The sequence below is a fragment of the Podarcis filfolensis genome (assembly GCF_964270895.1).
Source record: "Podarcis filfolensis genome assembly, chromosome: 1".
Lineage (NCBI taxonomy): Eukaryota > Metazoa > Chordata > Lepidosauria > Squamata > Lacertidae > Podarcis > Podarcis filfolensis.
In genome coordinates, this window is record NC_139604.1 from 128,883,490 (window position 1) to 128,908,300 (window position 24,811).

Below are 24,811 nucleotides of genomic sequence, written 5' to 3' on the forward strand. Positions count from 1 at the left end.
CAGGGTCTGCAAACAGCCCTTGAAGTTTCCTGAATACAAAAGCAACCTTGTGTCCATTGGCAATCCTAAAAGATAAATAAATCACAGTTTCAACAAGCAAATCCTCCTTGTATTGTTGCACGCCAACTATTATCTTGAACAGTGCCACTGGAAGCAGTTCTAAGCAACATTAAAGGAGGTGCCTCTGGTTAATGTGTTTGTGTGTGTTTTAGAAATTGCAGTTCTCTCAGATGCTTGCAAATTAAAAAGCAAAAACACAACCCTAGAAAGTTTTAGAAAGAAGAGATGGAACTGGGGGCTCCCACTGCTGAATTGTGGGGTTCAGCAGTACGGTATTCTGTTCAGTGTACACACACACCACCAATGGGAATAAGAGCCGGTTCAAGTTCTAAGTTGCCATTATTTGGCTAATAGCTTCAAGCTGCCAGGGCACAGCTGCACGGGTCCAGCCAGACAGGCTCTCACAGCAATGCTTTGATAGCGTGGGGGCCCTTAAGTGTCAGGATATAGAAAAGGCAGCAGTTGTTGGCTGTGAAAACAGTCTGATGCAAACCAGATGGGGGCTCGCTTGACGGGCAACACAAAAGGAAAACAATTGGTTCATTCAACAAAAGTCAAGCTACTGCCCAAGAGAGTTAGCAGAACACAACAGCAGTCAACCAGAGTGGAAGCAAACAAGAAACGGTTGTGTGGCTCTGGTTAAGAGGGGAAATTGCTCCTCTTTTGTTTAGGCTGAGGAGTTTTTATTTCTAATTCTTACATTCATTAATTTCAGTCCAGATTAGCCTCCCGAACCCCCTTTCCTCCAAAGTGCTTCGAGTGTGTGTGTGTGTGTGTGTGTGTGTGTGTGTGTGTTGCTCATTCTGCTTGTGCCTTAAGGCACCTTAAGAAAACTGTAAAGTATATATTTATTTTACTTGGAATTTCCTCTTGGAAATTTCTAAATAAGGCGGGCCTTCTTTTCCTCGAACACACCTCCCAGAAGGTGTGGCCATCCCACTGCTTTGACAGTAAAAAAATGAGTTATCCACATAGCGACAACATTGGTGAACCCATTTTTATCTAAGTGGGCTTTGTTGTGCTGGAAGTATTCCCTCTTTCAAGAAATCCTGTTCACACCAACTTGCCTACTGAGGAACTCCTGCAGGTGTGTGCCACGACAACCCAGTGTGGTCCAGAGGATTCTGGGATATGTTTTTTAGCAGGTGCACACACAGCACATAGCCAGGTCTGCTGGACCTCCCTGTGGCCCCTGCATCAACTGAAAGTGCTAACTGCAGCAGGCGCTCTTGTGTCGAGTGATCGGCAGTATGGAGGCAAAGGAAGATTTCATGGAGTCTTCTTCATGATTACTGACCAGCCAACTGAGGACCATGCATAAGATATCACAGACATCAGGGTTCACTCCCTATGCCAGATACACTTTTCAGGCACTCAGAGCACCTTTAATGGTCCCTTCCATTTGACTGATTAACATCCTGTACCCTTTTAAATACATTTGTGGGAGAGGGGTTATTGCTTTATTTTTGTTCTTGTTTTTATTATGCATTTTGTGTTTTTATCTTGTATTTTCATGCTGTGAGTTCTCTGGATGAAGGGCAGTATACTTTTTTTGAATGTCCCATATTTGCCTGTCCCATCTCTCTGGTTCTTACCTTTTCAAATTATCATCACAGGATTAGCATGTCACACTCAACTGTGGTCTAGTGCAAGGGCGGGGAACCTTTGGTCCTCCGGATGTGGCTGATATAATTCTCTTCAATCCCAGCAAGCATGGCTAACCGCCAGGGATTATGGGAATCCAGCAACATTTGAGCAGCACCCTGCACCTGGCTTAGTGCAACATGCACGAGCCGCAGAAAGCCCAACACTGCGCGCTTCTCTGTTCCCTTTTCTCCTCCTGCGCAGCCGGCAGGAGGAGCTCAGAAGCTTTTGCTCTTACGACAAGCAGAGAACTAGAGAGTCAACACCTGAACCAGAGAGCCAGTGGTGGTTTAGTGGTTAAGAGCCTTGGACTAGGACCTGGGACAGCAGGGTTCGAATCCCCACTCAGCCATGAAGCTCGCTAGGTGACCTTGAAGACAGCCATCATCTCTTAGGTCTAACCACCCTCACAGGGTTGTTGTTGTGAAGATGAAATGGGGAGGAGGAGGAGAGCCACAACAACCACCTTGAGATCCTTGCGAGATAAAGGTGGTATATAAATGTGAAAAACAAATAAATTCAAAAGCCAGGCAGCCACGTACATGTGTGGGACACAACAGTGGGAATAAGAAGCATGCTTTCTAAGTAGCATATCACTGTGCTCAAGCAACGGGGAATAGTATTAAATATTCCCTATTTATAATTTTTTCATAAAAATAATAATTCACGACTGCAATCTGCTAAAAGAAACCTTCATTAAGGCCTGCCAACTATGCACAGCAATCACTTGAAGAACTACAATTATGCTCTTAAGAGAGGGAGAGGGAGAGGGGGAACACGCAGCACCCTGAAACACTGGCAATTAGGGAGCTACCCAAATAGGCCTGGCTTTTACTTAAAATCTTAAACGGCTTTTCTGAGTTAAGTGCTGTGTTTCATTGAACTAATGTAAACCTATTTGATGTCAGATTATGTACAGAACAACACATGCGCGCAGCCTGGCAACGGTGGAGTGTCACACAAGCAACTAGCCAACATGGTTGGAATTAAATATATAGTACTGGAACATCCCTCTGCTGCAATCCTAGACATGAAAACCAGGAGATAAGTTACAGTAAGTTCAGGGGTCGGAGGAAGTTCACTGCACCCAGTTCTCATTGAAATCAGTGGGATCCCCTAAGCTATGATTGCCATTAGCTTTGAACCTGCTTGGGTTGTGCACCAGAGTGGTAGCTATGACTCCCCATGACGTTTTCCTCCCTCTGGAACCCCGGGACTGAGTCCAATGAAGGTAGTGCTAAGGTGGGGAACCTCAAACCTGGCCTCCAAGCCTCCATCACCACCTCAGCCACATTCATCACTGACCCTTTAGGGTGGATTGTTTTGCGGCAGAGGCCAACAGCCTCTCCTCCCCCCCGCCATGTCCCTCTGCGACAACGTAATTTTTATTACGAATCCCCATCACACCATCTCAACAGTTACTCCCAGAAATGAAACAACTGAAATTCTGTGCATACAGACACACGCAGCGCCAGCTATAACCTGCTCAACTTTTTCAGCCTCTAATTTAGCCCCCAGCTTTCTGCATGGTATAGGCCAGGGGGCAGTTAAGGACAGCTTTATATTTTCTGCTTGGTGCAACTCGGAAGTGACAGGCACCATGCTGCTGCGGCCCTAATTTGCAAGAAGCGTAGGGAAGGGTAACTAAGCGGCTCCTGGGCTAATACAGTCATTAGCATCCCAGCGTGCCCCTTCCTTTAAACGTCCATTCATTCTGCTTTTCGGTTCCCTGTTTATGTAAAGGGACGTATGCCGGATGGGGTGAAAGCAGGTCAGCCTTGCCAGTGCAGCATCACCCTCATCTGCTTTTATTCAGGGCCACTCAAGGCGGATGCCAGCGGGATCCTTGCCCATCTCGCCGTTTCGCTTTTCTCAATGAAGGCAGTGGCAATTACTAGTTTCATGAAGTGCACAATGCAGGGCGCTCAGAGCTGTTCCAGCTATATCCTAGAGTAAGTGTCCGGGTCCTGCGAGGGACTGTGAGAAAGATTTGTTTCTGGCAAGAAGCCTTTCGGAGGGGAAAGGAGGAGAGAATAACAATTGTTTTTAAAAGCGTATTTGGCACAGATGACAAAGCAAAGGCCCTACAGGATGAAGTTTCACCAGTAGCATAGGAGTCCAAGGTAGCACCAAGGAAGAAAACAATATTAATGTTGATTTCTATCGCAGCAGCTGGTAGCACCTCTCCTTCTCTTTCCCACTTTCCCCCTTTATATTGAAAGGCCTCACCAGGCTCCACATTACCTGTCATTTACTTTACGTTACTTCTTTAGAAAAAAATATTGATATAATGCTATATCACCAAAAAATACCAGAGTGGTTTACAATAATACTTTTATGTACCAATGCCGCATAGCAATTTAAAACCAGAGATCAGCAATTCATTATTACTGAAAAGCGTGCTTTAAATTGTCTATGTAAAGCCTGGTGGAATACAAAACTTTTCAGCAAGCCTTTAGAGGTTCAAACGGAAGGTGCCTGCTGAATCTTTGTTCGTAGAGGATCCTACAAGACTGGGCCGATGACACTATTTCGTTCTCCTTCGTGCTGAGGTCAGCTGCTCCTTGTCAACTGGGGGATCTTGTCACCACCAACACTCCTGCAGATGATCTCAGTGACTGAGATGGGACCAGAGTTTAGACAGTCGCCAAGGTATTGCTGGACCTAAGTTGTTCAGAGCTTTGTAAATTGGCAAGGACCTTCATCCTGGTTGGCAGCAAATAGGCAGCCCGTGCAGATGTTCTAACAAGGAGGTCGTATATTGTTGGCCACGTGTCACCATCAGCAGTCTGGCTGCTGCATTCTGCTCCAGCTGGAGCTTCCAAGCCAGGCCCAAGGGCACCCCCACATAGGGTGCATTACAGTAATCCAGACTCAAGGTTACAGAAACATTTCTGGCCTTTACAGAAGAGACAGAGATATGAAATCCTGCAGTAAGACCTACTGTCATAATTGTTTCAGCCCAACGCTTTGACTCAAATTCCTAAAGGTTTTTACTCAAGCAAGCAACAAACCAGAACTGGAAGACCAGGCATTATAAGCTTACCAAACCTTTTAACCCAGGTAGCAAAATGTGCTTTGTTGGCCACTCATTTTTCTGAACAGCGGACCAGCAACTTAGTACTGTAACCAACTCTACTCTGTTGTGACCTGGCCCTAAAGCCTCATTGGTGTCAGAAGGTCTTATGGCTCTGAAATCTACTAGAAGTAGTCTGGCGTGAACCCCTCCAGTGATATCTCAAAGGGGAGGGGGAGTAACCGTAACTATGAACCCAGGATTGTTCAGACCTTTCAGATGGAAGTCTGTCCCTGAAAGCTGTCCCAGGTTCTGATTCTGGCCAGCTCTATAATGCCACTTCCTAAAGCCACTTCTGGAACACCAGCAAAAAGACCCCCGAAACCAAGCCAAACCAAACAATCCCCATAGCCTTATCATTTTCTTGTCCTGATTTGAGCTCCGCAGTTGGCTCCAATATCATCCCTTCCAGCTGAAGCATCTGGTAGGGATTTGCTATACCACAGTAAGTACTGCAATTCATTAGAATAATTTCTGGCTAATGAAGAGACGACAGCAAACTATCTTGCAAAGCCAAGTAATGAATCTATTAACCGAGGAAATGAATTCTGTGACACATAATAGCTTCCAAATCTAAGGAAGGAAGATGTTTTGAGCACAGAACACGAACCCCCCCGGAAGCTTTCACAATTGCTCTCCAGACCACCCATTTCCCCGTGGAAGCTGCAGCACTTGCGAGATTGGTTGCGTAAGGGTTGATAAGCATTTTGGTTTCTCCTGCGTATCGCACACACACACAAAAGATCCAGATTACTCATTTTCAATGCTATGTATTCACTATTATGCATTTCTTGCTTGGTAGGAACTGGACTGGTTCCAATACTTAATTGGCTCCATGACCACAAAGTTTTCAGCGAGTAAGATTTCTGCACAACTAGATAGATAGATAGATAGATAGATAGATAGATAGATAGATAGATAGATGTGATGGGGAGGTGTTTATAAGTCGAATCCCCTTCTGTGACCCAGAAGAGTGCACATCCCACTGCATAAGGAACACAAATCCTGAGCATTGCGTGGAAAAGACATGATCACCCAAACTCACCCTCTGGTCTATGGGTCAGAAAATACTGGTACTTGTGTCTAGTCCTTACCCTCCAGTTTTGGGGACTACCAACACTTAGGATTGGGATCACAGGTGATTGCATAGTAAGTCATATTAAGCAGCTGACTGTTCAGCTAGTTGGGAAGAGGAAGACTAGTATGATATATATTTAATGGATTACGCTCTATTAGATCTTATCTTTAAGCAACAAGAACAAACAACAAACTTTGCCCGGTAAACCCCTAAAAATAGGGCTTTCCTCCTCCCTGAAAAAAGCACAACAACATTGACATGAACCCCCCCAAAATCAGGGCTTTTCTTCCCAAAACGGGGGCAGATCACTGCCAGTTTTTAATTCTGTAAGTAGATCGCAGTCTCTTGGGAGTTGGCCGCCCCTGTTCTATGTGAAACCCACCCTGCCATTCTTTCTTAAAAAAAGAACAGAAGCTGCCACCTTGTGGTCAAGAGCTCATATTTAACAGATTGACTCATTCATACATGATGCAGCAGTAACATGTTCTGTAATGCACATGCAGATACATGTTAGTCACATTCACAACATATGTAGGTACACACTTCTAAAAAATATCGTTTGTTTACAGACCCATAGATTTTTTTGACATTAGAATGGCTTACTTTACTCTTTTCAGCTCCTGCTGAAAACATTTTTTGTTTACATACATAGATAATTTTATTTATATGCTGCCTTTCCAAACCATGCTCAAGGTTACTTTAAAAAAGTGGGGGGGGAAAGACACAACTACAACATGACAAAAGTAGTCATAATCAATAAATGAAATATTAAAAAATACACAACTAAACTGAACCATTTCCATTGAAATCACAAGATCCAAAATAAAACCAATATGAAGAACAGCAACAATGCCCCGCAACAAGACCCCAGCCCAAGAACCTAGAAACCTATCCAGACTTACAGATCGTTGACATATGTTTTAAGCTGGTCTTTAGCTTATTGTTGTTGTTTTTTCTTTAGGTTTTAGACCTATTTTAAATTGATAACATTGCTTTGTTTTGTAACAATCAAGAAGTATATACATTTTATGAAATAAAACAACAATAGATTTCAACTTGTTTTTTTAAAAAAACAAATAAAAGGATTTCACAGAATCCTTTTCTGAGGATTTCACAGAGGATTTATATCCTTTTTCTTTAGTTCTTTAGTCCTTTAGCTTCTCACATCTATGCTAAGATTCCCAAGGAAGTATATAAAAGTTTACCTCAAAACCTACAATATGCTTTTAGCAAAGCACATTTCGGAAATTCAGCCTCAGCTTCTATAACATGCTATTCCAATAAGCTGCCAAGCTCAACTAAATTTCAACATACAAATAGATATGAAAGATGGTACAGTATTATTATAAGATAGAATTATAGCTTATTAATTCCAGATCCGAACAAACTGCTATTATTTTACTTCATTGAAGATTCTTCATTGAGGTTGAATCCTGACAACAGAAGTACTGTTTTGGGGGGACAGGGGACGGGCTGGTGTGGAGGACTCCCTGGTCCTGAATGGGGTAACTGTGCCCCTGAAGGACCAGGTACACAGCCTGGGAATCATTCTGGACTCACAGCTGTCCATGGAGGCGCAGGTCAATTCTGTGTCCAGGGCAGTTGTTTACCAGCTCCATCTGGTACGCAGGCTGAGACCCTATCTGCCCGCAGACTGTCTCAGCAGAATGCTGCATGCTCTGGTTATCTCTTGCTTGGACTACTGCAATGCGCTCTACGTGGGGCTACCTTTGAAGGTGACCCGGAAACTACAACTAATCCAGAATGTGGCAGCTAGACTGGTGACTGGGAGCAGCCGCCGAGACCACATAACACCGGTCTTGAAAGACCTACACTGGCTCCCAATACGTTTCCGAGAACAATTCAAAGGGTGGGTGCTGACCTTTAAATCCTTAAACGGCCTCAGTCCAGTATATCTGAAACAGCGTCTCCACCCCCAGCGTTCTGCCCGGACACTGAGTCCAGTGCCGAGGGCCTTCTGGCGGTTCACTCCCTGCGAGAAGCCAAGTTACAGGAAACCAGGCAGAGGGCCTTCTCGGTAGTGGCACCCGCCCTGTGAAACACCCTGCCACCAGATGTCAAAGAGAAAAATAACTACCAGACTTTTAGAAGACATCTGAAGGCAGCCCTGTTTAGAGAAGCTTTTAATGTTTGATGGATGACTGTATTTTAATATTCTGTTGGAAGCCACCCAGAGTGGCTGGGGAAGCCCAGCCAGATGGGCAGGGTAATATTAATAAAATAATAATAATAATAATAATAATAATAATAATAATAATAATAATAATTCTTTTGGCCCTGTTGCTTAGACAGCCTGGCCGCCCTGCTCAGAGAGGGTGAACCGGGCACTTGCTGCTCGCCCCCCCCCCAATTACCTTCATCCTTTTGCCCATTTGCTACCTTGAGCACCTGCACTTCGCCATATATGCAATGCCATGCTGCCGAGTGGCACTGCAGTGCAATGGGGAGGGCGGAAATGAACAGAAGGATATCGCGCCAGTTGGTTTAAAGCAGGCATCCTCCTACTTGGCCCTCCAGATGTTTTGGGACTACAACTCCCATCATCCCTAGCTAACAGGACCAGTGGTCAGGGATGATGGGAATTGTAGTCCCAAAACATCTGGAGGGCTGGGTTTGGGGGTGCCTGGTTTAAAGTAACTCTCTGCTACCATAAAAAAATATGGACCAGCATATCAGGTCTAAGAGAACATAAAAGAAATAATTTACCTGGCTCTTGTGCGACTTCGGATTTCGGTTTCACACAGATGATTCTGGATTTCATGGGTGCTGCCTGCTGTGGCTCCTGGCGCTCTTTCTGTATGTCGGTTATTAAATGTCATGTTAGACCATCAACTAGATGTTGGAATGTTCAGAACAAACAAAAAACGGCTTAATAGGAACACAAGAAGCTGCCTTATACCAAGTCAGGCCATTGTTCCCCCTAGCTCCCATCAGATGTCAAAGAGATAAACAACTACCTAACATTTAGAAGACGTTCTGAAGGCAGCCCTGTTCAGGGAAGTTTTTAATGTGTGACATTTTAATGTATTTTTCATCTTTGTTGGAAGCTGCCCACAGTGGCTGGAGAAACTCAGCCAGACGGGCGGGGTACAAATAATAAATTATTATTATTACTATTATTACCATCGTTCAGCCCGGACACCGAGATCCAGCGCCGAGGGCCTTCTGGCGGTTCCCTCATTGCGAGAAGTGAGGTTACAGGGAACCAGACAGAGGGCCTTCTTGGTAGTGGCGCCCACCCTGTGGAACACCCTCCCTTCAGATGTGAAGGAAATAAGCAGCTATCCTATCTTTAAAAGACATCTGAAGGCAGCCCTGTTTAGGGAAGTTTTTAATGTTTAATGCTGCATTGTGTTTTTAATATTCAATTGGGAACCGCCCAGAGTGGCTGGGGAAACTCAGCCAGGTGGGCGGGGTATAAATAATAAATTATTATTATTGTTGTTGTTGTTGTTGTTGTTGTTGTTGTTGTTGTTGTTGTTGTTGTTGTTAGCTCAGTATTGTCTACACGGACTGGCAGCAACCTTCCAGGGTTTCAGCAAGGGAATCTTTCTCAGCCCTTCTTGTAGAGGCCACTGGAGTCTGAACCAGGGACCTTCTGGTTGCAGATGCTCTACCACTGACCTACAGCTGCCCCCCTTTTTTAAAAAACTCATTTAAGAAAAAAAGGTGCATTAACTACGCATTTATCTTTTCTTAAAAAAGTGTGGATTGTAATGCATGTCCATCTTTTCAGATAAGACTACAATCAAGAAGCTGTGGCTGGATGGTTACGTGGGAGCCGGTTGAAGCTAAATCCTTCGAAGACAGAGGAACCTGTGGCTGGGACGGGACGTTATGGGATTGGGGGGGCACCTCCCATCTCTTGTGAGGGCGCAATTAGTGCCAGCACTGTCCGTTAAGAGTTTGGGTGTAATCTTCGACACCTCCCTTTCCATGGAGGCGCAGATTGCAGCTATAACAAAGGCGGCATTTTCCCATCTCCGCCAAGCTAAGCAGTTGGCTCCTTTCCTCTCTCGCCCTGACCTAGCCACTGTGATCCATGCGACGGTCACCTTCAGACTGGATTATTGTAACTCGCTCTACGTGGGGCTGCCCTTGAGACTGACCTAGAAACTCCAGCGGGTGCAGAATGCTGCAGCGAGACTCCTTACGGGGTCCTTCCTGCGGGATCACATTCACCCAGTGCTGTACCAGCTGCACTGGCTCCCAGTGGAGTACAGGATCAGGTTTAAGGTGCTGGTTTTAACCTTTAAAGCCCTTCACGGCCTAGGACCCTCGTACCTACGGGACCGCCTCTCCTGGTATGCCCCACAGAGAAACTTACGGTCTTCAAATAAAAACATCTTGAAGGTCCCAGGCCACAGAGAAGTTAGGCTGGCCTCAACTAGAGCCAGGACTTTTTCGGCTGTGGCTCCGATCTGGTGGAACACTCTGTCACAAGAGACTAGGGCCCTGCGGGACTTGACATCTTTCTGCAGGGCCTGCAAGACAGAGCTGTTCCACCAGGCCTTTGGTCAGGGCACAGCCTGACTCCGTCCCTCGGCAATCTTCGCGGAGCTCTGGCCCAATGGCTGCCAGTGGCTTGATTTGAATTAATTTTATAATGAATGATTTTAGAGTGTTGTTTGTGCTGTACTTTTGTACTGTTTTATTGTTGTTAGCCGCCCTGAGCCCGGCTTCGGCTGGGGAGGGCGGGATATAAATAAAATTTATTATTATTATTATTATTATTATTATTATTAAGAAGTAAAATTGAGCTGATTAAATGTGATTGTCTGTGGTTGTCAAACGTGCTAGCTGGGACAGAGGAAGGCACCGATGGTGTGGACTTAATTCAACAAGAAGGCAGGCACCGTTCCATACCCTCCAACATTTCTCCGATGAAAACAGGGACGTCCCATTTTATAACAATAATTTTACTATTTACAACCCCACACATCTTACCGGGTTGCCCCAGCCACTCTGGGCAGCTTCCAACAAATATAAAAACATAATTACAGTACGCATTAAACATTAAAAAACCCCATCCCTATACAGGATTGCCTTCAGATGGCTCAGGAGAACGGCATATCCTCCAACATTTCTCCAATGAAAATAGGGACATCCTAAGGAAAAGTTCCATTCTTAAGGAAATCAGCCCTGAGTGCTCACTGGAAGGACAGATCGTGAAGCTGAGGCTCCAATACTTTGGCCACCTCATGAGAAGAGAAGACTCCCTGGAAAAGACTCTGATGTTGGGAAAGATGGAGGGCACAAGGAGAAGGGAACGACAGAGGATGAGATGGTTGGACAGTGTTCTCGAAGCTACAAACATGAGTCTGACCAAACTGTGGGAGGCAGTGGAAGACAGAAGTGCCTGGCGTGCTCTGGTCCATGGGGTCACGAAGAGTCGGACACAACTAAACGACTAAACAACAACAAAGGAAAAGTGGGAGGGATGCAGGTGGCGATGTGGGTTAAACCACAGAGCCTAAGACTTGCCGATCAGAAGGTCAGCAGTTCGAATCCCTGCAACGGGGTGAGCTCCCGTTGCTCGGTCCCTGCTCCTGCCAACGTAGCAGTTCGAAAGCACGTCAAAGTGCAAGTAGATAAATAGGTACCGCTCTGGCGGGAAGGTAAACGGCGTTTCTGTGCACTGCTCTGGTTCGCCAGAAGCAGCTTAGTCATGCTGGCCCCATGACCCGGAAGCTGTACGTCGGCTCCCTCGGCTAATAAAGCGAGATCAGCACCGCAACCCCAGAGTCGGCCACGACTGGACCTAATGGTCAGGGGTCCCTTTACCTTTACCTTTAAGGAAAAGTGGGATATTCCGGGATCAAATCAGAAACATAAATCAGGGACGTCCCTGGAAAATAGGGACACTTGGATGTGTGTCCTCTTACTTTTTAAATTGCTTTTTATTCAAGATTTTTGGGGGTTACAAAAGTACATACATCATCTCTATTTTCAGATCGCAAAGTCTTTTCTACGGATCAGTTATATTCAATGTGAGACTTTGAAGTTGCACACAACATAAGGTTGGGGAAGAAGAGAGCTGGGAGGGAGAGTGGGGGGGGTTGTAAACTTTAGTTCTTTCACATGGTACATGTGTGAGGTTTTTGTGTCAGCATCATGTGGGGAGGTTCTCTTTCTATTCATTTATTAGTTATCATTGGCTTTGGGAGCCCTCCTCTTAATTCTGAGCTGCACGGGACCCAGCCTGCTCAAGATACAAAATTAAGGCTACAACATTAGCATTCGCTAGGGTGACCTTCTTCTTCAAGGAGCTCAAAGTGGCATGTGTGGTTGTCCTCATTTAATCTCAACAACTACCCTGTGAAGTAGGCCAGGCTGAGAGGCTGTGACTGGTCACACCAAGGCCACACCCACTCAGCTTCATGCCTGAGTGGGAATTTGAACCCAGGCCTCCCAGGTGACAGCCCAACACTCTAGCCACTGCACCACACTGGGTTGGCAGCTGGTTTTGGACCAATTATTCTGGTCTAAAATGCAGCAGATAAGATTACTGGCTGGGTTTCTACTTATATACCTCTCTGATAGCCCCAAAATTGTGAACTCTCTCTCTACCCTTGTCTTTGACACCTGAGCTGTATATTTTAGGACCCACAGTATTCTCTTGTTCACAATCTGTTTTAACTGTTTTTCATGTCGCGTTTTTAAATGTAACCCGCCCTGAGATGTCACAGTGAAAGAAAACCAATAAAGAAAAACTAAGGTAAAGGTAAAGGGACCCCTGACCATTAGGTCCAGTCATGGCCGACTCTGGGGTTGCGGCGCTCATCTCGCTTTATTGGCCAAGGGAGCCGGCGTACAGCTTCGGGGTCATGTGGCCAGCATGACTAAGCCGCTTCTGACGAACCAGAGCAGTGCATGGAAATGCCGTTTACCTTCCCGCTGGAGCGGTACCTATTTATCTACTTGCATTTTGATGTGCTTTCGAACTGCTAGGTTGGCAGGAGCAGGGACTGAGTAACGGGAGCTCACCCCGTCGCGGGGATTCAAACCGCCAACCTTCTGATCGGCAAGTCCTAGGCTCTGTGGTTTAACCCACAGCACCACCCGAGTCCCTCAAAGGAAAACTAATAACTAATAAATAGGAAAGCTAATAAAGAACAACTGAAGGTAGCCCCACCTTACGTTGGGTGACATTAACACAATCCAAACAGTCCAGGTGTTTTGTTTGGAAAAATGCACACACAAACCCACAACTTATTTAGGTACAGTAAGCCTGCAACTTACATGGGGGTTATGTTCCGGGGATTGCGCATAAAGACAAAGTAATGTATAGTCAAAACTATACAAGGTTCAAGGGTGGGTGGGATTGCCTCAATTTTTCCCTCGAACTGCGCAACCTTTCTGCCCCTTTTAACTTTTTTAGTCCATGAGTGTTAGATGCGTGCAAGTTGCAGGTTTACTGTCCTGGTCTACTAAAGATGCATTACCTGGGATGTGCCATCCAAGCGCGGTGCCAAATTGCTATCTCCCTGCGCTGTTGGAGAAACTGGTCGATCCAGCTCAGCCATGGTCATTGGCCCACAAGTAGCAGCAGCGCCTCCAATAACTTCTCCTGAGAGATTTAAAGCAGATTTAAAGCACACAGCAAAGCTAAAATTAAAAACAAAATACATTACTCCAAAAACAACCCTAATGAATCAAAGCGAGAGGGACCGACATCCTCCCAAGCACCTGGGATTCTCTTGGCTGCGAAGGTGCTATTTAGACTCATTTGTAGGCTACCCTCAAAAGAAAAAAAGCAATTCTCTTGCCTACTCATCATACTCTGAGCACAACTCCCATGTCAAAAAGTAGGGGGCTCTTTGTACTTCTCTGCGTGCGTACTGGTGATTTTTTTCTGGAACAACTGCAGCGTGGACTTTGCCAAGAGCCTGAGAAAGCTTTGAAACTGAGAAATCCTCAGCTTGTTCTCATTGGCATCACAAAAAGGTTTTAGCCATAAATCTCTTTAATATCACCCTTTTGAAATTTTTGCACATTGGAAAAAAGAAAACCACAGTGAATGTTTTTGAAGAGGGTTGGCACAGACAAAATGAGGCCAATCTTTTAACTGGAGATGGGAGTGTTACGTTTGCTATAACTGTGGTTAACGCTGGTACCAACCAGGTCCCCCTGCTTGACTAAAGATTTTGAACTAGTGGCTTTAATCCAGTTAGTTTAAGAGTCCTGGTTAAGTAAGGAATCCATCTAGCTCAAAACTTTGGTTGATGCTGGTGCTGATATATTGCTGAATCACAGCTTAGGGGGAATTTGTGTCGGAGACAGGGAAATGAAGCATTCAATCACATGGTTAAGAGACTAGCCCTGTTGCATCAGCACTGGCCCAGACTGACTTTGTGGAATAATTTATTTTTAAGCAGAGCAGACATTAATGCACAACTTCAGAGCTCCTAAGAATCCAAGCACATGCCTTTATGAGCTTTCCAAGCAGATAGGTACATTGTAAAGGTTTGCAGCACAGAGAGAAAGTCATTTTATTATGTGAACGAGCAAAATAACCCAGCACACTCTAATTAAAAACAGAGTAATTTGCTGCAAGATCCACAACACATTTGCAGACTCTCTGAAAGGAACAGTATAACCTGTTGCAACATCAACAGCACTGAGCCGACTGCACTTCAACTCAGAGCTGAATTTTTTATAGCTAAGCCATTAGCTACAGAAAACACTGATTTATACTGGAAACGTTGATAGCGCCACAATGATCACTTGGCAGCTCAAGCAGACATGACCAGCTCATAAACTCTTGGAACCAGTCGCTGAATTTATGACATACAAAGCAAAGGCAAGACTGAAGACATGCTATAGGCCATGAGCCCTGGAATGCTGTACTGTATCAGTTGCCACGTGATTATTTCCCCCCCCCCCATATCCAAACCGAACCCCCACTAAGCAGAAAGATTAGCATAATATGTATTTCTTCAATACATACACAAGGTCAGACTCTGGAAATATGTAATACTTTATAAGAAGGTGATGTAATGGGCTATTTGATTGTTAAACTTCTAAATTATAACACAGGAACAAGACTGAAATAAAAAACAGCACTTAACCATAACTGTTGATGGATTGATGCATAGTCTCATGCTGCACTTTATACATATAATTTTTTAAAAAGGAATTAGCCTCAAAAGTGGCAGCCATTCAAAAAATAATTACCAAGAATTTTAGTTTTTCCTGGAAAAGACTCTTCTGTGTTGAATGCGCTATTCTAACTGAGCTGTGGTTTTTTTTTTCGCTTTTGCAAAATAAAAACGCTACTCATGGAGGAGTTAAGAGGTTTTCCTACCAGGTTGTTTTCTGGAAGTGGTTAACAAAGAGATCAGCATAGGAAGGTGCTTTATATTTAGCCAGACGATCAGCTATCCTGGAAAAATGTGAAAAGTGGGGTGCTACAGGGTTCTGTCCTGGGCCCGTTGTTGTTCAACGTCTTTATAAATGATATGGACAAAGGAATTAAGGGATGCTCATCAAATTTGCAGATGACACCAAACTCGGAGGGGTAGCTAATGCCACAGAAGAAAGAATCGGGATTCAAAACAACAGATTGAAGAACAGATTGAAGAACTGGGCACAAACTAACAAAATGCATTTCAATAGGGACAAATGTAAGGTTCTGCACTTAGTCAGGAAGAATCAGATATATAAATATAGGATGGGGGACACCTGGCTTACTAGCAGTACATGCAAAAGCGATCTAGGGGTCTTGGTGGACCACAAGCTTAACATGAGTCAACAGTGTGATGCAGCAGCAAAAAATGCTAGCACTATTCTAGGCTGCATCAACAGAAGTATAGTGTCCAGATCAAGGGAAGTAATAGCACCACTCTATTCTGCCTTAGTCAGACCACACTTGGAATACTGTGTCCAGTTTGGGGCACAACAATTTAAGAAAGATGTTGACAAACTGGAACATGTGCTGAGGAGGGAAACCAAGATGATCAAGGGTCTGGAAACCAAGCCTTATGAGGAGTGGTTGAAGGAGTTGGGCACATTAGGGACTGAGAGGAGATGTGCATTATACTGCTAACCAGTAGCAGGAGACATTTTCAAGCAAATTCTGTACTCTATTTAGGAAACCCCCAGAAAAAAAATATTTTTCAACTTGCACCTGCAACCCTGTCATATTGTCCCGGAGATGTTGTGCGCTGAGGTGGCTTTTTAGAAACCTGGCTGCTAGGCTGGTCCATGTAAACGCCACGTCCCATCAGGATGGTTTCTGCAGCTTCCGTCAGCTTTGGCCGCTGCCCCTCACTCAGTTCCCCAGCACTGTCACTTGTGTTCTGGAGTAAAAGGGAGAGAAACAGAGGTGAGAGAAGGGAGGGGGCAATATTCCATCCTTCTAGCAATCATCCAGACTACTGTGAGGCAGATTTCCTCCCCACACCCCACCCACTCTGACAAACACCCCACACAGAGTGGAGCATGGGATCGCAGGTGTGATCTGTTCTGTTTTGAGAAATGAACATACCTCACTCCGACAGATCTCTTCCTGGGATGCAAGTGGTGCTTGGTTTACTCTTGAGAAAAGGGAGAGGATTGGGTCCTTATGGTATCCTCTGTGAGGTCTCTGTAACACTTGCCCTTCACTTGGAGGATCAAAATCCTGAAAGATGAACAATATAAATGCATAAAACACAGTCAAACCTCGGCTCCCAAATGCCGAAAACCCGTAAGTAAATGCTGCGGTTTTCGAATGTTTTTGGGAACCCAAACGTCCCATGCGACTTCCACTTGAGTGCAGGAAGCTCTTGCAACCAATCGGAAGCTGTGCCTTGGTTGTCAAACGTTTCGGAAGCCGAATGGGCTTCCGGAATGGATGACGTTTGACAACCAAGGTTTGACTGTAAAAGCATTCATTACTGAGGTCAGTCACTCTTCTGAAGCCTTGGGAGACTCTTTCAGTGACACAGCATCTTAGTGCATTGGGGCATCAACACACTCTGTGCTGCTGCAATTATCATCATCATCATTAGTGTTCCACATATGGTCCTAGGTGATGTACAAAATATCCTGAAGGAGTGTTTCCACCCCCATCGTTCTGCCCGGACACTGAGGTCCAGCACTGAGGGCCTTCTGGCGGTTCCCTCATTGTGAGAAGTAAAGCTACAAGGAACCAGGTAGAGGGCCTTCTCGGTAGTGGCGCCCGCCCTGTGCAACACCCTCCCATCAGATGTTAAGGAGATGAGTAATTATATAACATTTAGGAAACATCTGAATGCAGCCCTGTATAGGGAAGCTTGTTAAGGTTTAATGTTTTACTACGTTTTTATATATGCTGGAAGCTGCCCAGATTGGCTGGAGCAACTCAGTAAGATGGGAGGGGAACAAACAAACCATTATTTTTTTCACTGTTTTGTAATAGCTTTTATAAAAGCTTTTACAAAACAGTTATAATAATAATAGTAATAATAATAGTAATAATAACAGTAATAATAATAATAATAACAGGTGAGTTTTTTAAAAAAATAGTTACTAGCTGTTACCCAGGATCATTATGTTCTACCTCCACAGATGAAGGCAGTATTCTTCTAAGCACCAGTTTTGGCAGAGCAGAAACGGGGAGAGTCGTGGTGCACTCATGCATTGTTTGTGGGCTTCCCATAAGCATCTGGTTGGCCAGTGTGAACAGGAATAATAATAATAATATTTATACCCTGCCCTTTATACCCTGGCCTTGGCCTGATCCAGCAGCCAGGCTCTTCTTACGTTCTTATATGATAGGGGTACTAAAGCAATGACCCCAAAAAGAGAAGTTCTTCTGTGGTGCCCCCTTGTCTGCAAAACTCCCTGCTCCAAGATGTCGAATCGCCTTTATCTTTGTTTCGCGTTTCACCAGCAATTCACCTTTCTAAGCAAGTTTTTGACCCTGTTGATTCATTGTGTTGCTCTTTGTGCCATTGTTTTTAATTGTGGCAGTTTGTGTTTCAATGATCACTGTTTGCTCCTCTATTTCTAATCCACTTCGAGTGGCGGCTGTGTGAATGCAGTGACTCTGCCTCCCCAGCCCCTGTCTTGCTGCTGCTGAAATACTTAGAAGAGAGAATTATGTTTGAACCTGAGTTCATGGTTGGTCTCCCATCAACCCATGAGAAGCAAGCCAGAACAAGACAATGGGAGGAGCAGAGCAGCTGCGTTTTTTGATGATGATGATGATGATGATGATGATGATGATGATGATGATTTGATGAGAGTACCAACAAACTCACTCATCCATTCACTCCTAGCTTTGGTTTGGCTTAGCGATATGTACAAAACTCAGCCACTCCCTCTGACCAAGCCGGCTCATTTGTCTATCTGGACCATTCAGAGGTGCCTACCGGTGCGGCACCCAGTTTTTCGCCGCTGCCACCCTGAAGACCCCATCAATTTTGGCAGTGTCTAGTTAAATGATTTCATTACCATCTCATGGGCATCATGAAGAGTGCTGGTCATACTGTCACTTAGATTTGGAAGAGACAGTCCTCCTTCTGCAAAAGCTGGAAGGAAAAACATAACAAACATGCACTTACGCACAGTAGGCGAACACACAAATCCATTCCACTTGCAAAATAATTAAATAGGAGGTTAAAAACAAGGACTGGAACAAGTTTTGGCACAGAGGGTTCCAAGTTTTCAGGTGGTAGTGGGGGAGGTTCACCCTACCTTTCCCCCTCCTGCATTTATTTTCAGGCCACTGTGCAGTTCTTCCACCCCACAACTTCTCTGCTTTCCTTCAGGTGAGGTCACACCGTAAATGCAATGACACCACAGCATTACACAGCCAATCAGATCTGGAGGCATGTAGGGCTGGGCGACATCAGCTTTTCAACATCGTGGTGTATCGCCAGCCAAACACTGCGGTTTGGCGATATACTGCAATTTTGAAAAAACAAGATGCATTGGTCTCTGCCTGCAAGACACCAGGTGAAACTGCCCCAACTCTCACCTCGAGAGGTGAGACAGCTTCATCCAGGCTTGCGGGCTGGGACAATGCACCTTGTTTGTGCTGCTCAGCTGTGGGGAGGGAATGAAAGCTTATACAGTGGTACCTCAGATTAAGTACTTAATTTGTTCCGGAGGTCCATTCTTAACCTGAAACTGTTCTTAACCTGAAGCACCACTTTAGCTAATGGGGCCTCCTGCTGCTGCTGCGCCACCGGAGCACAATTTCTGTTCTCATCCTGAAGCAAAGTTCTTAACCTGAGGTAGTATTTCTGGGTTAGCAGAGTCTGTAACCTGAAGCGTATGTAACCCGAAGTGTATGTAACCCGAGGTACCACTGTACCAAGAACAAACTTAGTTGGTCTCTAAGGTGCTACTGGACAAGTTTCTAATATATTCGTCCCAGCTGAAATAGCCCCAGCGCTCTTGCCGCTCGTGTACAAGCGGGCAGAGCATCAGTGTTCCTTTAACTGCTCACTGCGGGGAACAGCAATCACACTCCCCTCACCTGGGCAGTTTCACAGAGCCCCCATACTGCTGCCGGCTCATGGGAGCCAGGGCCAGGCTGGGGGCTCCTTTAACTGCTCGACTGAGGCAAGAGCAGCTGCACACTCCTCAATTGAGCAGTTTAAAGATGCAGAGGGAGGAACAAGCTGCTATCGGCTTTCTTTCTCTGTGTCGTATGAGGGCAGAGTGGGATGGTGGTCCTACACTAGCAATATATCGCTGAGTGGAACCACCACCGCTCCTAACTCCCTCCAGCAGACGATGCTAGGAGAGGGACCCAGGAGCACTGACGGTTTCACCAGCGATATACCACCATCACGGTCAGCTCCTCATACCAGTCCTGGGTGATAAATTGATATATTGCCCAGGCCTAGTGGCATGAGAGTGTCACTTATGGCAAACAAGGCAAACTGTTTTGCTCCAGCTCTGAAATAGTCAGTGGAGTGGTGTAAGGGAAGAAATAGTGCGTCCCCACTGCAAAAAGATAATGCTTTGTTTAGCCAAGCTGCAAGAGTTTAAATAATTTAAAGCAGGGGAACGTTTAAAAAAGCTTCCTCGCCCTTGTAGTAAGGTAAAGGGACCCCTGACCATTAGGTCCAGTCGTGGCCAACTCTGGAGTTGCGCTCTATAGGCCGAGGGAGCCGGCGTTTGTCTGCAGACAGCTTCTGGGTCATGTGGCCAGCATGACTAAGCCACTTCTGATGAACCAGAGCAGCGCACAGAAACACCGTTTACCTTCCTGCCGGAGCGGTACCTATTTATCTACTTGCACTTTGATGTGCTTTCAAACTGCTAGGTTGGCAGGAGCAGGGACCAAGTAACGGGAGCTCACCCCGTTGCAGGGATTCGAACTGCTGACCTTCTGATCGGCAAGTCCTAGGCTCTGTGGTTTAACCCACAGCGCCACCTGCGTCCCCTCCCTTGTAGTATGTAGTGACCAATTCCAGAATTCTACCACCTCTGCCATCGCTTGATGTGACCTCCAGGAAAAAAAACGAGTTGCTGATTATAGAAACAAAGGAAACTGCTGGTTCCCAAATCAGACCAATGATGTGCCTAACTCAGCATTGTTTGAACTCACTGGCAGAGGATGGAACTTGGGACATTTCTGCATGCAAATCAGATTCCCTACCACTGAGCTATGGGCCCTTCCACATGTTCCATAAATCTTGCAAGGTCACCCTTGGAGCTCTCACACTATTAAGAGGGGATGTGTTCGGTCTTGGAAGAATTAGAAAATCAAAAACAAAATGCTAAAGAAAGACAAAGAGCTGGAAATAGCCTCACCTTTTGCAGCCAGCAGCTGTCCATAACTGTACAGAATTTCTCCTTCTGAGATCGGCCTTCCTGTAGTCTCAGTTTCCGTGGCGGTCAGACTGCTCTCCTCTGTGGAAAGGCCAGAACTGGGGGTGTGCACAGAAGGGGATGGAGCCCTGGGCTCCTGCAGGGGCGGTTCGTGGGGCTCAGTTGGCTCAGGAGCTGGCAAGACCAAAGTGTCCGGCTCTTCGTGTTTGGCCACAGACATTATGCTAAAAATGACAAATAATAATAATAATAATAATAATAATAATAATAATAATAATAATGAGCACCGTCAAAAACTGATGCCACACATTACTAACATTGCTTAAACCTTCGCCAGTTTGTCAAAAATGTATTTTCTGTCTTTAATTTTACTTGTCCACAAAATGGTGGGTTTTTTTACTGATCACACTTGTTTGGGCGACGTTAGAGCATAATCTGTTAGGATATTGATGTTCCGTTCCACCTAAACAGATGTGCGGAGCTGTTGTATGTCACATGACTGTTTACATTCCAGCACAGCTTGTGTATAGCTTTTGCCTTATGCTTCTTGCTCTTAGACATGAAGGAGAGCTGACATGTTTTCTTTGTATTGATCTATGCTGAATAAACTGCTTGTAAATATGCTTTAGAATCACAGAATCATAGAGTTGGAAGAGACCACAAGGGCCATCGAGTCCAACCCCCTGCCAAGCAGGAGACACCATCAGAGCACTCCTGACATATGGCTGTCAAGCCTTTACATATGCCTCTGTCCGCCCTTCCGTCGCAAAGAGTTAATTACTCTGCTGATTAGAGTGTGCTCCAGCTTCTGAAGAGTTCTGAAGCTGCAGGCCGCTGATTTATGCAGTGCCAAGGACCGGAGGTTGCCCGGCTACCGGCCAGTGGGCCGGAGCCAGCTGGGGGCCTGCAAATTGCCCCTGTTTCCTTGGATGCATCCCAACATAATCAACAAAACTGAAAAACTGAAAAATGATGCACAACCCACAGACACTCTGGCTGGATTGGGGCAATTCATCTCAGCTCTCTCCCTTCTGCTTCCTTGCCAACCGTACCTGTACCCTCTAAATAACAACTACTCATCACGCCCACTTCAGGTAATAGTGCCAAGAGGACAACTCCTTCCTTGGCAAAAAAACCTAGCTAGCTAGCCTCACAGTGCACTGCTTTATGGGTGAATCACTGTTAAAGTGACCCGGAAACTGCAATTAATCCAGAATGCAGCAGCTAGACTGGTGACTGGGAGTGGCCACCGGGACCACATAACACCAGTCCTGAGAGATCTGCATTGGCTCCCAGTACGTTTCCGAGCACAATTCAAAGTGTTGGTGCTGACCTTTAAAGTCCTAAACGGCCTCGGTCCTGTATACCTGAAGGAGCCTCTCCACCCCCTTCGTTCTGCCCGGACACTGAGGTCCAGCGCCGAGGGCCTTCTGGCGGTTCCCTCATTGCGAGAAGTGAGGCTACAGGGAACCAGACAGAGGGCCTTCTCGGTAGTGGCGCCCGCCCTGTGGAACGCCCTCCCTTCAGATGTGAAGGAAATAAGCAGCTATCCTATCTTTAAAAGACATCTGAAGGCAGTTTAGGGAAGTTTTTAATGTTTAATGCTGTATTGTGTTTTTAATATTCAATTGGGAGCCGCCCAGAGTGGCTGGGGAAACTCAGCCAGATGGGCGGGTATAAATAAATAATAATAATAATTATTATTATTATTATTATTATTTTATTATTTTATTTTTATTATTATTATTATTATTACGTTCCAATGTTTCACTGAATGTTTCTTGATAGACTCTCTTTTTTACTGATACGTTTCATTTTTATATAAGAATTTTATATTAATAATAGTAACATTTGTTCATCAACTTTCCGCAAAAAGGCGACTCAAAAGAGGACTTCTAGAGCCATAAAACGCACAAGGCTGACAAACATTTATAAGCAAATACCATGGTAAAAAGGATGGAACCTAAACTGCCCAGGTGTGCACCACAAAAAGGCCTCTGAATGCCAGTTGCTGGGTATCACTAGCAGATCAGGTCCTGTTTGCGAGTTCCCAGCTGGGATCTGGCTGGCCATTGTGAGAACAGGATGCTGGACGAGACGGGCCATTGGTCTGATCCGGCAAGCTCTTCTTATGTTGTTAATCAACCCAAAGCCAGGGGAAACAAGAGTGTCTGAAAGCTGGCAGTGATGGCTCCAGGAGTGTTAAAATGTTGTAGTTATAGATATTTCTTTTTTAGCAATCTTATTGTGTTTTATGTAAACCACTACGGGATTTTGCATATTAAGTTGAATATAAATATTAGTAATAAATCAGTACTTCTCTTTACTGCTGCAGCTAAGAAGATTGCAAGAGGAAGATTAGGAGGTGATTTTTTGTCAAGTGTTACACGACTCACAGAGCTGCGGGGCGATAGCTCCCTTCTTCTTCACTCTGCAGGCTGGGCTTCTCTTCTTCCAGAGGAAGTTCTGCATCTCCCCAGGGGTTTGGAGGCGTCTGCCTTTCCACCACTCCTCTGCCTGGGACATGCTCGGATACAGGAGGGCTCGGTGTGGCTACTCTGGGTGGTGAAGCCACAGGGGTGACCACAGGGGTAGCCACGGGGCTGATGGCAGCTCCAGCCTTGGATCCTACAAAAAGAAGAGATAAAAAAATGCCAAGCCAAGCTATGTTGCTGCAGCAAAGGAATGAATGACTTTTCCCTGCAAACATTCCGCTTGCTGCATGGAGCAAATATACACTTGACAGTCCAGACTGGTCAAGAACAAACTATAATAATAATAATAATAATAATAATAATAATAATAATAATAATAATTATTATTATTATTATTATTTATCATTTATACCCAGCCCATCTGGCTTGGTTTCCCAGCCACTTTGGGCGGCTTCCAACCGAATATTAAAAACAACACAGCATCAGACATTAAAAACTTCCCTAAACAGGGCCGCCTTCAGTTGTATTTTAAAAGTAAAATAGTTGTTTATTTCCTTGACGTCTGGTGGGAGGGTGTTCCACAGGGCAGGCGCTACTACCAAGAAGGCCCTCTGCCTGGTTCCCTGTAATCTCACTTCTTGCAGTGAGGGAACTGCCAGAAGGCCCTCGGTGCTGGACCTCAGTGTCCAGGCTAAACCATGGGGTTGGAGAGGCTCCTTCAGGTATAGAGGACCGAGGCCATTTAGGGCTTTAAAGGTCAGCACCAACACTTTGAATTGTGCTTGGAAACGTACTGGGAGCCAATGAAGATCTTTCAGGACCGGTGTTATATGGTCTCGGCGGCCGCTCCCAGTCACCAGTCTAACTGCTGCATTCTGGATTAATTGCAGTTTCCGAGTCACCTTTCAAAGGTAGCCCCACGTAGAGCGCATTGCAGTAGTCCAAACTAATTGCTTTCTTTTTCTATTCACGATCGCTTTGAAGTTCTGAAAGTTCCCAGAGTATGGTTCCAAAGTATGCCAAATCTGATTTCTGTTTTTGATGGAATTACAAACTTGGTGGATCAGGGAAATGCTGTGGACATGATGTATCTCGATTTCAGTAAGGCTTTTGACAATGTTCCCCATGATATTCTCGAGAGCAAGCTGGTAAAATGTGGGCTGAACATTTTCTGACTCTAAGATTCAATGATTCTACAATTCTATTATTCTATGATCGATCCCTTCCCCAAACCTAGATACACAGAAGAATTACTAAAATAATTTTGATAGTTCATAGCAGAAGAGGCTTGTGTTGTTGTTGTTTTGGAGGGTGGGGTGATGACAACACAACTCCCAATATGCCAATCAATCAAGAAAGCTCTTTCTGGAAAATTAAAATACACCATGCTTGAAAACAAAGCTGATGAGTGTAATTAATTTAGCAACTTTTCTACTCTGATAACCTGTTTTGATACCTGCTGCTGTTAGCTGCCTCAGATCAACATCTCCATCAATTTCAGTTACAGACAGAGAGGACTCTGGGGTTTTTACTGGAGACAGTTCTTTTGGAGGAGGAGGGGATGGAGGAGGTGTGGCTTCAGGTGTGGCAAGTGGAGTAGACAGTATTGTTTCCTAGAAAAAACACACAAAGGCAATTGAAAGAAAGTAGTAAAGCTGTTAGAAAATATTCCCTCCACCTTATTTTAAATAATCAAATCTGACTGGGAGAGAAAGAGGCCGGAATTCAAAGCTTACAGGATGT

At 45.1% G+C, this 24,811-nt stretch overlaps 1 protein-coding gene across 11 annotated transcripts in view; it reads right to left on the reverse strand.

Annotated features, from left to right (window-relative positions):
* The window catches only part of KIAA0586, a 75,289-nt gene that overhangs the window by 12,504 nt on the left and 37,974 nt on the right, over nt 1-24,811 (reverse strand). For all 11 annotated transcript variants that reach the window (XM_083610007.1, XM_083610014.1, XM_083610010.1 and 8 more), the window contains exons 25-32: nt 24,525-24,681; nt 23,030-23,261; nt 20,616-20,857; nt 18,300-18,376; nt 16,369-16,503; nt 16,009-16,180; nt 13,325-13,449; nt 8,586-8,673 (exon numbers count right to left, since the gene is read on the reverse strand). In XM_083610007.1, the coding sequence (XP_083466133.1) occupies nt 8,586-8,673; nt 13,325-13,449; nt 16,009-16,180; nt 16,369-16,503; nt 18,300-18,376; nt 20,616-20,857; nt 23,030-23,261; nt 24,525-24,681 (1,228 nt within the window). The remainder of the gene's footprint in view (nt 1-8,585; nt 8,674-13,324; nt 13,450-16,008; nt 16,181-16,368; nt 16,504-18,299; nt 18,377-20,615; nt 20,858-23,029; nt 23,262-24,524; nt 24,682-24,811) is intronic.